Source organism: Rhincodon typus, chromosome 1 (genome assembly GCF_021869965.1).
Source record: "Rhincodon typus isolate 14 chromosome 1, sRhiTyp1.1, whole genome shotgun sequence".
NCBI classification, from domain to species: Eukaryota; Metazoa; Chordata; class Chondrichthyes; order Orectolobiformes; family Rhincodontidae; genus Rhincodon; species Rhincodon typus.
Window position 1 is genome coordinate 161,245,764 of NC_063332.1, and position 14,145 is coordinate 161,259,908.

Consider the following 14,145-nt stretch of genomic DNA (forward strand, 5'->3'; position numbering starts at 1 on the left):
AAAGAAAGGCTGGATAGGCTGGGACTTTTTTCACTGGAGCGTAGGAAGTTGAGAGGTGACCTTATAGAAGTTCATAAAATAATGAGGGGTATAAATAGAGTTAATGGTTAGCTGTCTTTTCCCTAGGATGGGGGCTTTCAAGACTAGGGGGCACATTTTAAAGGTGAGAGGAGAGAGATTTTAAAAAGACATGAGGGGCAAATTTTGTACACAGAGGGTGGTTCATGTGTGGAATGAACTTCCTGAGGAAGTGATGGATGTGGGTGCAATCACAGAGTTGCAAAGACATTTGGATAAGTACATGAATAGGAAAAGTTTGGAAGGATATGGGCCAGGAGCAGGCAGGTGAGACTAGTTGAGTTTGGGATTACGTTCAGCTTGGACTGGTTGGACCGAAGGATCTGTTTCTGTGCTGTGTGACTCTAAGACTGTATGTTTCTCATGATAGACATCAAACTAAATGCCTGTGGTTTCCTGTTTTCTGTCTCCCTTCTTGGTTACATTCATTATATTTGCTACTTCCCGATCTGATAGAAGCTTTCCAAAATCTAATAAATTTTGGAAAATTAACACCAAACTCATTTACTATCGCATTAGCAACATTTATTTTGAAACAGTAGGACAAAGTCCATTGGGACCTAGGGACTTGTCAGCCCACAGCTCCGACAGATTGCTAACTACTGCTTCCCTGATGATTGTAATTTTGTCAAGTTTCTCTCTTGATTCCAACTCGTGAGTTACAGCTGTGATTGGGATCTTTTTGTGACCACTAGAGTGAAGAAGAAGAGTTTATATAAGGGCATACAATGTCATGAAAGAAGCTGGTGTTCATTTGCAGAGGTTCCCTTTATTCTATGGTTGTACTGCATTTGCCTAACTTATTGGGAAGGTAAAGCAACAATCTGGCTCACGAGTGATTTGAGATCTGTTAATATAAGTAATCTATGACAATGAATCTGAATTGATATCCAAAGTAAGTCTTCTATCTGATTTTTCCAGCAGATCACATTTTCTGTTGCATGTTTGTTTACATTGCCTGCTATACAAACATATAATGTGGAGGTGCTGGTGTTAGACTGGTGTAGAGAAAGTCAGAAGTCACATGACACCAGGCTATAGTCCAACAGGTTTATTTGAAATCACAAGCTTTTGGAGCACTGCTCCACCAGGTGAAGAAATAAACCTGTTGGACTATAACCTGTTGTCATATGACTTCTGACTTTATATGAACACATGCAAGTGTTCTAAATGAAAGAACATGAAAACAATTTATATTGGGTATTTTCCTGGCTTATTTTCACTTTTGTGTACAAGTACAGTCGAGGGTATGAGTGAGAAAGCTCCCTGCCAGTACACTTTATTTAAGGCAAAGTTGCATTATTATTTAAGTCATTTATGCTGTAAATAAAGTATAACAGTGATGTGTATACCCCCTGCATTACATTTCTATTACTTAGTGTGTGTTTTTGCTTTGATTATGCTTACCTCTTCATTATCCAGAATATGGGATCAATTGGCATGCTCCGTGTCCCATAGATGCCAGTTCATGAAAAGTTTGCTGTACAACATTTCCCCTAACTCTGTAATGTCATATTTATAACATACCAATTAGTATCCTTGCCTGCTAATTTTGTTCCAGTTTTTCTGTCAAGATTTTTCCTCTTTCCTGTTTCAGTTTCTTTGCTTCGGCTCTTTTTCTCATTCTCCACTTACTGTTGTTTCTCTTCTGCTGTCTTTTTCTTTGTTTCTTTCACCTTCAGGTCTCATTAGGTTTTTCCTTTTGGTTTTTCTATTTGGGACTAGTTCAATCCCAGCTTTTCATGTATCACACTAGAATAGTATATCTGGCTAACTTTGATCCATGTCACACCAATCCTGATTTCTGATGTCCCTTTTTGGTTTTTACATGCAAGCTACTATGCAAATGGAAGTTAGTTTTGTTGTCCATGATCCTCATCCATCCCTCCATGCCTCTTGCCCATTATTTATCCCCATCCTATCTAAGTACTCTTCCTATTAATATTTTCCATCATAATTTCCTTTCTGCTACCTTTTCTACACAATTTGTCACAGAAAATGTTTAATTATTGCAGTGAGTGGAGGAAATGCACTATTCTATTGTTATTACCACACAGGGCATGCCCTCAGAATGGTCCACAAACTAAAAATTTGTCTGAGCTTGTATGTCACCCCCTTTTTATTTTCAAAAGTTTAAATTTAATAATAACCTGCAGCTCGGCTTTGAAAACAATAAAAGGTTAATTTGTTGTGCAGCTGTTGCTCAAAGTTGATTGACAGTTATGAGCTAAATACAGAGAGAAAGATTGAAAGTAAATAAGGAAAAAAGTTATGCATCAAGTTGAAAAATGAGATCAGTCTCTGTTATTGTTGGAAGCCTGGCTTGTTTGAAGATTCTGTGTCCAAAGTAAAAGTCTTTACAACTTGAAGTCAGGTTAAGCAGCTGTGATGGTTTTTGTCATTGAATAGTTGAGTGTTTTTCTGAGTGCACTGAGCAGTACAGTCCAGAAAGGGAGGGAAGCTTGTTTGTTTTTTTTTCCTTTTACAGCACTGCAGATTGGTAGCCTTGGAACCCTGGTTTAGTGGAGCTGTCTTAGATACATTCCTCATTTTTCCTGTTGAGAAACATTCACTGCATCAAGGTGTTTCATTCGTGGTCTCTGCACGAGGTGGTCATGTGCAGCAGATATTTATACAGATCAAAAATTAAAATGGCTGCTATGCCAAAGTATCAATTCATGCTTCCATTTTAGCTACTGGGTTAGCATAAAGTAATTAACTTTTTGATTGTCTCAACCATTACCTTCAACATCTCTTTTTCTGTCAAGTTTTTCTCATTGAACTAGGAAGTGCTAATCACACCCTCCAGAGGGAGGAACCATTATTAAAAGGTTTCTGTTTAACCTTAGAAATGTTCACTGAATTTCATAAGGTTTTTTGTGGTCCATATAGTTTAGAATGATTACTGCCTGGTCCCATCAACAGCTGAGTGCACAACAATGATCATGTAACTTCTGGGAGCCATTTTATCAGATCCCTTGTGTCTATTTTAAAGCCAGATTAGCTGCCTTCACAAAATATTTGACATGATAAGTGATGACATTGTTCTATTAGCCTATTCTAATTGGGAGCCTGGTCTATTTTCAGGAGATTGAGAGAAGAGTGGGACTGTAGATTGTATACAAGCCAAATAGTAAAAACATATTAGGCAGAAAATCAAAGAATATAAGAGTGGTTTGGGATTGAACAGCACAGAATTGAAGTTCCTTTCTTTAATGAAAATTTAAGGACAATATGTTATAAAATCCAAGAGTTGCTGAAGGGACGGCATCATTCAAAATTAAATCCCAGAGGTGAAAGGACACTCCACTACATCATGTCCTTGGAGACATTAGAATAATGAGCTTCTGAAAAGATCAATAAATGTTTCTCTGGCCTTTTAGAACACATTTCTCTTTAATGACAAAATATTTTCTTTATTGCACTGCAGTGATTGATCACCTGATATTGCCATATGCCTCTGATTGCTGCAATTGGATTTTGCAGGGTTTAGCAAGGAGCAGCGAGGATTGAGGCAAATAACTGCGCCGATTCCCCGAGTTAAATGTAATTCTCTTTTTATTTGAAATTTTTTTTATCGCTGGATTGGTTTTTCTTCAGGCACTCATCATGGTAATGAATGTTCCTGAGGTAAAAGAACAGCTAGAACTGTGAGCTATGCAGCTTTGTGCTCCATTAACTGAAGAGATGTGAGCACTATTAAAATGCTAATGGCAAGGAAGTTGTTCCAAATGTGCTGTTTTTTTTTTATTCAGCCGAACTTTGCACGAGCTGCTTTATTTCTACACCCAGTGCCCATCCTTCCCAGTGATCTTTTTAAAAGGTTTTCTGACAAGTGGTGTCAGTGATTGGAGGGGAGCATACTGGCCTGTCTGTCAGTGATTATGTGCTTTAATAGCAGCAACAGATAAACAGTATTTGATTAACGGGTAGATAGATCATCCTGAGGGAACTTTTTGGCACAATGGTAGTGTCCAGCCTCTGGGCCAGAAGGTCTGAGTTAAAGTTCCACTTGTTCCAGAGGTGTATTGATTGAAAATATTTCAGGGGCTGTTATGATACAGTGGTAGTGTCCCTACATCTAGGCCAGAAGGCCTGTGTTCAAGTCTCATCTGTCATCAGGTGAGATGTCATCACATGTTTAAACAAATTCTAAACATTTCGAAGTAGGCCAGTGTGGTGAAATGCTGCTTTTAATCATGTTGATATTTTGGCATGGGGCAATACCCTGGCAGTGTACTGCCACATTCTGATTGAAAATCTCATCCTTGGCTTTTGTACAGTGTTAACAGCTCTATCCATACTGCAGAACAAAAAAGATTTTTTAGAACACTTTTCAAGCAAATTATTACCTTTTAACATGAACGACTAGCAAGTCAGAATTTACCAGTATAATTAGGAGAGAAATGGTTCCTGTTTCTCATTAAGTTATACAAAATAGTCAATCAGTTTTGAGTGAACATTGTTTGAAGATGCTCGTTGGACCATTGTGTTTGCGCTGTTAAGATCTGCTGGATTGATCTGATAGATCTAGTAGATCTGCCTTAATTCAGGAGACCAGACTAGTGATACCACGTTATTAGTGTGTGGCGTGTGTACTGTCATCCAAATCTTATGAGTGTGTGAGTTCTTTAGGGTTGACATGGTCTAGTGTGTGTGTGTGAGGGTGGTCACCTTTTAGTTTAATGAGAAGAGCCTTGTAGATTAAACAATATCCAGTCTGTTGCAATCTGTGCAATGATTTATCAATTATACATTACTATAAATGCTGGGATGACCTAGACTTCAGTCTGTCTTGCACAAAACCTTGCTTTATCCAGGAAACCCTCATGACAACACTGTGAGGTGGTGCTTATTCCACTGAATCAAATATTGCCCTTTCAAACCCATTGATGTGGCATGCGGATTATTTCATTTTTGCTTATAAGCAACTGGCAAAATAGCTCATCCGTCCTTGTGCCACTTTAGAGAAAATTGGAAAAAAAAATCAAAACATAGTTATTGACCAGTTGTATTTTGTCAGTAGTCCAAGCACAACATTAATTTTTTGGCCACGTTTTTCTTGTTTAATCTACTCTGACTTAGCACAGGTGCTGTGCAGAAGTGGCTAGCTGATTGCAAGCAAAATAAGATCAAACCCAATTTCCCTTGGCAGCGCTGTCACGTTATAAATGCAGTTGAGTCCCTGGAAATGGCCAGACTGACACCTGGCTTGGCTTCTAAACAGATTGATTTCCAAGGAGAAACTAAGCTATTTATTTTGATGCCAAATAGCATTGCAGAGGATCAGGCAACTGTTTGATCAAATGGAAACCTGGCAATGCCAATTGTTTGCCTCTCCAAGTGCCTTTTCTTTGAGCAAACCTATCAGTCTTGCAATGTATGCATGACCATGTTTTGTCCGTTGAGTTTATCTATGTGCATTTGTTCAGAGTTTGCTCTTTTCTGGGCACTTAACAGTGTTGTTCATTACAGTAGGATTTGCGCCTCCACATTTATGTTTCTAATTGCTTTTTGCATGGCAACTTGATGAAATTGTGAGCTGATAACATTGCGTGGAAGGAAATAAGCATCTGGGTCCTGACTAAACCAGCCAACAAATTGTGTATCTCCTTGGCCATGTGGGTTGAAGGATTGAAACATTAGTAACACAAGGTTGAGAATGAAGACTTAAATTAAAGTACGTAAATTCAATGTCAAATCAGGAACAGAGAGACAAAGAGTGAATTAAGAAAGAGAATGAAAAAATAGTAGAAAGATATTGGAATTTTAATTTTGCTGTTTAAAATCTCCAAACTATTAAATCCAAAAGAATGGTAGGCTAAGTTACTTAATCAACCTGTTTGGGCATGTTATGACACCTCCGGAGCAGGCAGAACTTGAACCCAGAGCTCCTGGCACAGAGCTGGGGACACTACCACAACAACACAAGGCTTTATTTGCTTTCCTGATAAAGTAGTTTAGAGAACTGGAGAGATTGATTGGTAACACTGAACACTTACCATGACAGATGACCTGGTATGCTGTGGACTGGTTCAGTTTGTATCAACAGTGCAAATGCAGCAACTTCATGACTTTCAATGCATGGCAACCGTCGGGATGAAAGCAAGATACCTGGACAACTTTTTGATGAATCTACAAGGTAGTAAAGAGATATATAAGGTGGAGCCATAAGTTAGCATGGCAATTGAGCATGTATTTGATACAAGGTCATCTTGATAAATGAGTTAAAGCTAGTTTTGGCTGTGTGGAAGCTTGTCAAGCTGCTGGGATATACTGAAAATAATTTGCTAGCTCTCATTAAAGAAACTGCATAGCATTCCAGCAGTTAGTACTTCAATGGACACCATCTGTTCACACCATTTTGTGTTTGGAGGTAAACAAAGTGTCAAATTTGTTTTCAAGCACTACTGAGGGGATAGTCTTCATTTTACAATTAGTGCCACTGGGACAGTGAAGAACTGCCTTTAGGCAAATAGGATAGGCAGAACAAAAAAACTTTTTGGGACATGTTTTGTCAAAACTTTGTGGGCACTTGAGCAACATTTATCCCAAAAAATTAACTAAGGGCTTCTTCACCTTTCTGTGTACTTTATATAGGCCACCAGGCAAGATATAGTGCTTGATTGCAATATTCTTGCCAGAACTCTTGCTGGACTGGCTGAGGAATGGGAGGTAGACATTAGGGCAGTCCTGCCGTACCACCTGAGAGGCAAAGAAGGGCAAGCTAATGTATATCTATTCCTTGAAAGGCAGAGGATATCCCTCCTCCTGGATCTCTTTCACTACGATCTCCAGTGCTCCAGAAGCTGTGCACGGTTTCACTCAGTCTCTGATTCATCCTGCTGTGTGTTATCAGCTACAATACTGCGCACCATGAGTGGAAAGGGAGTGCAAGGAGCCCACACTTAAACACCCACAAAAGATTGCGCCTTAACACTTGTGTGCTAATCCTACAGGTTTCTGGTTAGCATCTGCAGGCAAGTCCAATTTAAGAGAATCAGTGACACGAACCACAATCGTGTGCTAAGTTCAGTCTTTCACACATCCACCTTTTTTTCAACCAGCACCCATCAAGAGTCTGTTTTCACACTTTGATCAAAATGCCCCTAGGAATTTCAGAAAACTAATGGCAGAACAGTGCAACTTGGCAACAATCTTTGGATGTGTGTGTAATCATGTATTTACCTTTTGCCTGAAGTCACTGTACCTCCTACACATTAATAATAACCAGTAGCATTAGTCTTGCTATTATTTTGACAGCAAAATTTAGTGCAAGGATCATAATTATTTTCAAGAGTTTGAATTCCAGATGCGCTGATTGTGTTTGTAGGCTATTCTCACTGCAAGATTCCACCATTATTTGTATTTTGAAACATCTGGATTTTAAAGAAACTGCCCATTCCCACCATTACATAACATTCTGTACCTACCTAGCAACCATTTTCAGTTGTGTGCAGGAATCGAAACATTTGAGCAGTTTTATATTGAATTTCCACTTGATGCTTTCTTGTCTACAATATGCAAAGCAGCATTTTTTTTAATCAACGTTTTCTCTTTATTATAGGAAATGAGGCTGGCAGCTTATCTCACAGAGCAACTGGAAGTACCAATGTCTGAGTTTCAGGCACTGCTAAATCTGATCCTCCCAAATGCTACTAATGAGGAATCCTCTCTGATTGTAAATGGGATGTATTCTGAGAGAATTATTGTCAGTAAGATAAATGAGAATAAAACAGATGAGAAAGGGAAAAGGTAAGAATCATTGATGGAGAAAAAGCTAGTTGTTACTAGTGTTTGAAGCCAACTTTTTTGTAGCAATTCGTTGATGCACAGTTTTCTCTTTTGTTGCAAAGTGCATTGAGATTGGTGTCTTGGCTAGAGGAGGCAAATTCAAGGAGCAGGCAGTAACTATAAGAGAACCTTTGACAGGATTTCAGATTTGGGTTTCAGTGACAAAGCATTTTCTTTTCCCTTTTTTCTTAACTGGATAAGGTGTACAGTATAAAGCCTTCTTATACAGTTGCTGGTTCTGAGATCAGTATTACAAACTATTATGAGTTGTCCTTCATCTTGGCCACGTTTGTGTTATCCCAGGGACTCATTAAAAGGAAATTCAGGCATTTCTGTGCTTGAGCAAGACAGCGTGTCATGTCAAATCAAACCAGCTTGAGCTGTCAACCTATAAAGCAGCAAGTTCTTGAAAGCAGCCAAGTGAGAAGGCAGATCTTCATCAGACTGCGGGCTCAGAGGGTTGCTTTACAACAATTCCATGTGCATTGTAACCGTGAATTCTCACAGCAGTCTCCAAGCAACTGCTGTTTATGATCCATTACTTATTTATCAATACTATTTGTTTCCCTCAAACACAAATGATGCTTGTATATTTGCTCTTATAGATAAAAGGCTTCCTTCAAAGTGCTGTTTTATTGTATCATCCCAATACTTTGTGTCTGGCTGATTTTGAAATTGATTGGTTCGCATCATAATTTTGTTCATAATCAGGTCTTCACGAGGCTGATTGCAATTTTCTTAATTGTTTTTCCTACAGAGAAATGTATTATTTTTCCTTCTAGGCCTGTATGTACTTATGTGGTTCTCCTTTTATCTTCACCATACATAATTGTTAGGCTTGAATCTTTCGCCCAGGAAATCAGATGATACTTTTTAAAGGAATTTCGAAGATAGCATTTGACTTGCTCTGTAGTCAGCTGGAAGAAACCACAGATGAATAGAGCTTGAAAAGAAATAGGGAAAGGGGAGAAAAAAAGAATATGAACAAAACACGCACCCAAGAGAGATAGGGCAATTGTCCGTAAACTGTTTAAATAAAAACCAAAAATGCTGCAGACGCTTAAGGGGTGGGAAGTGTGGAAAGAGAAACATAGTTAACATTTCAGCTCAATGATTATTTGTCAGAAGTGGATAAAACTAGAGGTTTTAATAAGTGCAGAGCTAGGTTTAGGGGAGGGAAGACACAATGGGAATATCAGTGATAAAGGGGATGTAGGAGAGATTAAATTTAAAAAAATAAGGTGATGATTGTGCAAAACCAAAAATGGATAAAGGAAAAGGTAAGAAAAAAAAACAAGGAATTGTAAATGGTTACTAGCAGTTGAAATAAATGAGGGTAATGGTTGTAACCTGGAATTGTTGAACTGTGTTGCAGCCCGAAGGTTGTGAAGTGCTGAATCTAAAGTTTACTCTGTAGAGTATGTTAATACTGACTAGAATCTTCAAAATTATACGTGGATCTCCCAGAGTTTTGTCTATTTAATTGTCCCTGGTTCCATCTACTTTTATTAGGAGACTTCAGAGGTCAAAGAAATCACTCGACCAAAAACTGAGAAACAAGCTCATTGGTGAATACCAGGAGAATATACATAATCCCTGCAGCAAGAAAAGAAGGTAACAATTGTTAATGATGCATGATCATTTCTCCAAATCTAAACTCCCATTCAGAAGCATAAATGCTAGATTAGCATAACAAAACATAAAGCATAATTAAGATATACTTCATAAAATTAATTACTTTTAGTAAATACATATGTTAGTGACTACATACTTTTAAAGTTAACTATTTTATAATTCCAATAGTTATATTGATAGACCAGTCAACAAAGAGATTATTAATGTAGCTTTGGGTTCTACATATTAGAGTATCAAGGTTTGTTTGCACTTCTGTTGATTTAACTGATATCACTAGGAGTAGAATAGAATCCCTACAGTGTGGAAACAGGCTATTTGGCCTATCAAAACCACACTAACCCTCCAAAGAGTATCCCACCCAGACACCACACTACCCTGTAACCCTGCATTTCCCATGGCTAATCCATTTAGCCTGCACATCCCTGGACACTATGGGCAATTTAGCATGGCCTATCCACCTAACCTGCACGTTGGGACTGTGGGAGGAAACCAGAGCACCTGGAGGAAACCCATGTAGACATGGGGAGAATGTGCAAATTCTACACAGACAGCCACCCAAGGCTGGATTCGAACCCATGTCCCTCGTGCTGTGAGAGACAGTGCTAACCACTGAGCAACCCTGCCACCCCGGATGGCTATGAAGTACTACAATTGGTTCTACCATCTCTGGATTTGGGGCAAAAAAGGAAATGAGAAAAGGTGTTCTGCTTGTAATCATTAATGAGTGATTCCTGCTGCCATGATGTTTCTAGTGTTTAACTTAGATCAGGGTTGTAAGATGACAAAATATATTTTAATAAGGTTTGAAAACAGAAGAGAAAAGGAGAGAAGAAATTTAATAGATACTGCAATTGCAAAAAGGAATAGATTAACACATAACCCAGAAATTATTTATTGAGAAAGGTGAAGATTATCATTATGTTTGTCAATGATATATAAAAGCAAAAATGTGCAAAATAAACAGGAATATTTTGGAAAATGAATCTGTACGTTTGCTGATGACACCAAAGTGGAAAGTTTCACAAACAGTGAAAAGGATTGTAAAGGATTTCAAGAAGATGTAAACAGGTTAATGGAATGGGTAGATGGGGAAATTCAGTGTGTATAAATAAACAGGTATCTCATTTTTAGATGGAAGCCAATAAATGACTTGCATAGTATTTGTCACGCAGACAGGACATTTGGTTAGCTGATATATGCTAATGTTTATGTTACACACAAATGTCCTGTATTTTATCTTGCCTTACCAACCTATCCCTCTGTTCATTTCTCCCTCATGTTTGTATTTAACTTTCCCTTAAATGCACCTATGCTATTGGAGTCAGCCATTCTACTTGTGCATTCTAAGCGCTCACCAAAATGACAGTATATATTTAATGGGAACCTACTGAAGGGTACAGGTGAAGTGGGAGAACTAGGGTTTCACATTCATAATTCTCTGAAAGTACAAGTGCAGGTAGACCCGTAAAGAGACCATTGGACAGTTAGCATTTGTAAATGGGAGCATTGATTTTGTATAATTATACAGTAATGAACTTACGCAAAACATCCATTAAGCCAGATATGGCAAACTGTTTTAGATACTCTTCAGAAGGATAATAAATCATTTAAGAAACCACAGTGTAGACCTGTCAAAATGATGCATGAGATGGGAAGCAATAATTTTGAAGAAAGATTTGAAACACAAGGAATATTTCCATTTGATTCTGCTTTCCTCTTCCTTAACCTCAACCACCGCCTTCCCTCACCCCAACCCATGAAATCCCTAAACCCCACAAATCACAGTCCTTTCCTGGATCCACCACGATCCATCAGGTGCTCTTTCAGCCTCTTCTGTGGCTCTGCTGAGCCCAAGAACTACCAGCTCCTGATTCTCACCTTGCCCTGGAAGCATCAGATATTTAAATTGGATGGTTGAAATTGCAGCAGGGCTATTTAGAGTTAAATACAATAGCCACCAGTCTTCCAGTTCAACAAAAACATTTTTTAAAAATTGAATTATTTATATCTAACAGTACCCAGCAACTAAAATAACATTACCGAACAATTTATCACGCCTTGTAAATAGCATACTTATGCTTGCCTGTGGTGATTGTTCAAAGAAGATTTGTATTCATTTGTCTTGAGGTTATTTTGAATGCTGCTATCATCAATGGTTAATAAAACTGATTGATTTTTGTTAGTTTTATCGAACTTGATGGCAAAATCAGTCTAAGTATAAATTTCAGGTTTCATTTGGCCATAACTACTTTAATAATTCAAACTGAAATGTTTGTTAGGTAGTCAGGTTATTGAAGAAACTGTGTACCCAGCTATTAATATAAAAATTATAGTCATTGGGTGAAAGATAAAGGGAAAAGAAATAACTGATTTTGATATCAATGCTCTTTACGATCTTGAGTTTCTGAACCGCTATACGACCAATAAGTGCTTTTAGTCAAAACAAAGTAGCTTATTGGAAAACATTAAGCTTCCACAAATAGTAGTCAGTTATTTGACCAGAAAATCTGTTCTAATAGTACTGACTGAGGGATAGATATTAGCCAGAACACTGAGGAGAACTCCATACACTTTGAATAATGTTATGGGATCTTTCTGTTCTACCTGCAAAGGCAGGTGGGGCTTTAGTTGAACATCTCATTCAAAAGTGCTGAAGTGTCAAAACCAGATTACCTGTTGAACTGTATAGAGTAGGTCTTAAAGCCATGACCAGCTTCATCAGATGAGAATTCTACCACTGTGTCACAATTGCAAAGTGATGAGATGTAACATTAACTTAATACTCGATGCTTATGTTACAAAGTTTCATCTTCAGTGATTAACTTAAAGTTTCTGGTGCAGAAATCCAATTGTTTGAAGCCATTTCATTTGTTTTTTAAGTAATATCGAGGGATATTTTCCACATTCTAGTTTTGTGTGATCATCCCTTCCAGTTTGTTTTCTAACATACTATTGGAAAAAAACCTATCACCAATCTACCACATTTTCCATTTATTTTTCTATGATGGTATTACTTTAATATATTGTAATTTCTGAACAAACGATAACTTTCCAGCCAGGAAATCAGACGAGACATCCGCAAAATCTCCTCTTCTATGTACTTGGCTTCCACCAAGAAAATCTGTCACATGTATTCCCTCACCTATCTTCCTTCTCGTTGATAATTCATTCATGAAATGTTGATGTTATTGGCAAGGCCAGCATTTTTTTGCCCATCCCTAATTGTTCTGAGTGAGCTCTCTTCTTAAACCACTGCAGTCCATGTTGTGTATGGGCACTCAGGCTGCTGTTGGATAGTGGGTTCCAGTTTCTTGACTCTGTGATGTAGAACATATGTAGAATCCCTCCTATTCTATACTTTATTTATTTTAATGGGTAGGTAGTCTCTGTGGGTGCACAATGTTGTTCTTAAAGCAAGATTGATGTGTATTCTTGGTGCCAATATCACCTAATATTAGAGGGAGGCAGTGGAATAGTGGTAATGTCACTGGGCTAGTAATTCAGATGCAATGGTGACACTGGTTCAAATCCCACCAAGGCAGCTAGTTGAATTTCAATTTAATAAGTATCTGAAATTAGGAGTTTGTTGATGACCATGAAACCCTTGTGGATTGTCATTGAAATCTTATCTGGTTCACGAGGAAAGTAAATCAGCCCTCCTTACCTGGTCTGGCCTACATGTGACTCTGGACCCACATCAATTGACTCATAACTGCCCTTCAAAATGGTCTGGAGAGACACTCAGTTCAAGAGCAATTAGGGGCAGGCAACAATTGTTGGCCCAGCCAGGGATAATCTGAGTGCGAGAATAATAATTTTTTTAAAAATTGCATGGCTGAGGATCAGGGCATTATAGGATGCAGTGAATACCTGAATTTAGTAGATATTCAACAAAATGATCTAGGGAATTTATTCAGTTGTACAAGTTAGCGGACTGATTGAAGAATAGGCCTTCTATTTAATTTGTAACAATTTTGCAAAAGTGTTGTGTCTTAATAAGTGTGAGTTGAGAGCTCAATAAAAGATTACATTGTTCAATTGTGATTGTCATACAGCTGGTCTAAAAGTTCATCTTTCCTGTACAGCATATTGAAGAAGAAGGGACTCCAGCTCATGAAACAAGTGTCTTTCTCTCCTGACCGTGGTTCCCCTGAGTTCTGTCCTGCTAAAGCTGATGATCACCATGAACCAATTGATGAAGCACTGGGACAAGCTTTAAATATGCCCGAAACAGGGGAAAAAGTCTTTGTATTCCGCATCAAGGAGAAAGTACATTGCTGTTCGGATCTCCAACCAAAGAAGAAGAAAAAGCGCAATTTTCTAAATTATAAAAGAGCAGCTGTGGCTAACCTAGATGGACTTTAATTCAAGATTAGCATTATGTTGCCAAATGACTAACATTTGGAGCCTTTTAACCTGTAAACTATAGTTACAATGATATTTTCGTCTTAAAAAAAATGGAAATTGTCACTTTCATTGTCATTTGAGTTGTTAAAGTTAGGGGTAAACTCGCTGTTTTGAAACCTGCAACTCATAAGCAATCACAAATATAGCCAGAGATAGTAGGAACTGCAGATGCTGGAGAATCTGAGACAACAAGGTGTAGAGCTGGATGAACACAGCAGGCCAAGCAGCATC

The 14,145-nt window shown here is 38.1% G+C and overlaps 1 protein-coding gene across 2 annotated transcripts in view; it reads left to right on the plus strand.

Annotated features, from left to right (window-relative positions):
• LOC109927406 (limbin) overlaps positions 1-14,095 on the plus strand; it is a 161,807-nt gene extending 147,712 nt beyond the window's left edge. For both annotated transcript variants that reach the window (XM_048605505.1, XM_048605510.1), the window contains 3 exons: positions 7,646-7,833; positions 9,385-9,486; positions 13,593-14,095. In XM_048605505.1, coding sequence (XP_048461462.1) covers positions 7,646-7,833; positions 9,385-9,486; positions 13,593-13,872 — 570 coding nt within the window. In that variant the 3' untranslated portion in view covers positions 13,873-14,095. The remainder of the gene's footprint in view (positions 1-7,645; positions 7,834-9,384; positions 9,487-13,592) is intronic.
• The last annotated feature ends 50 nt before the right edge of the window (positions 14,096-14,145 follow it).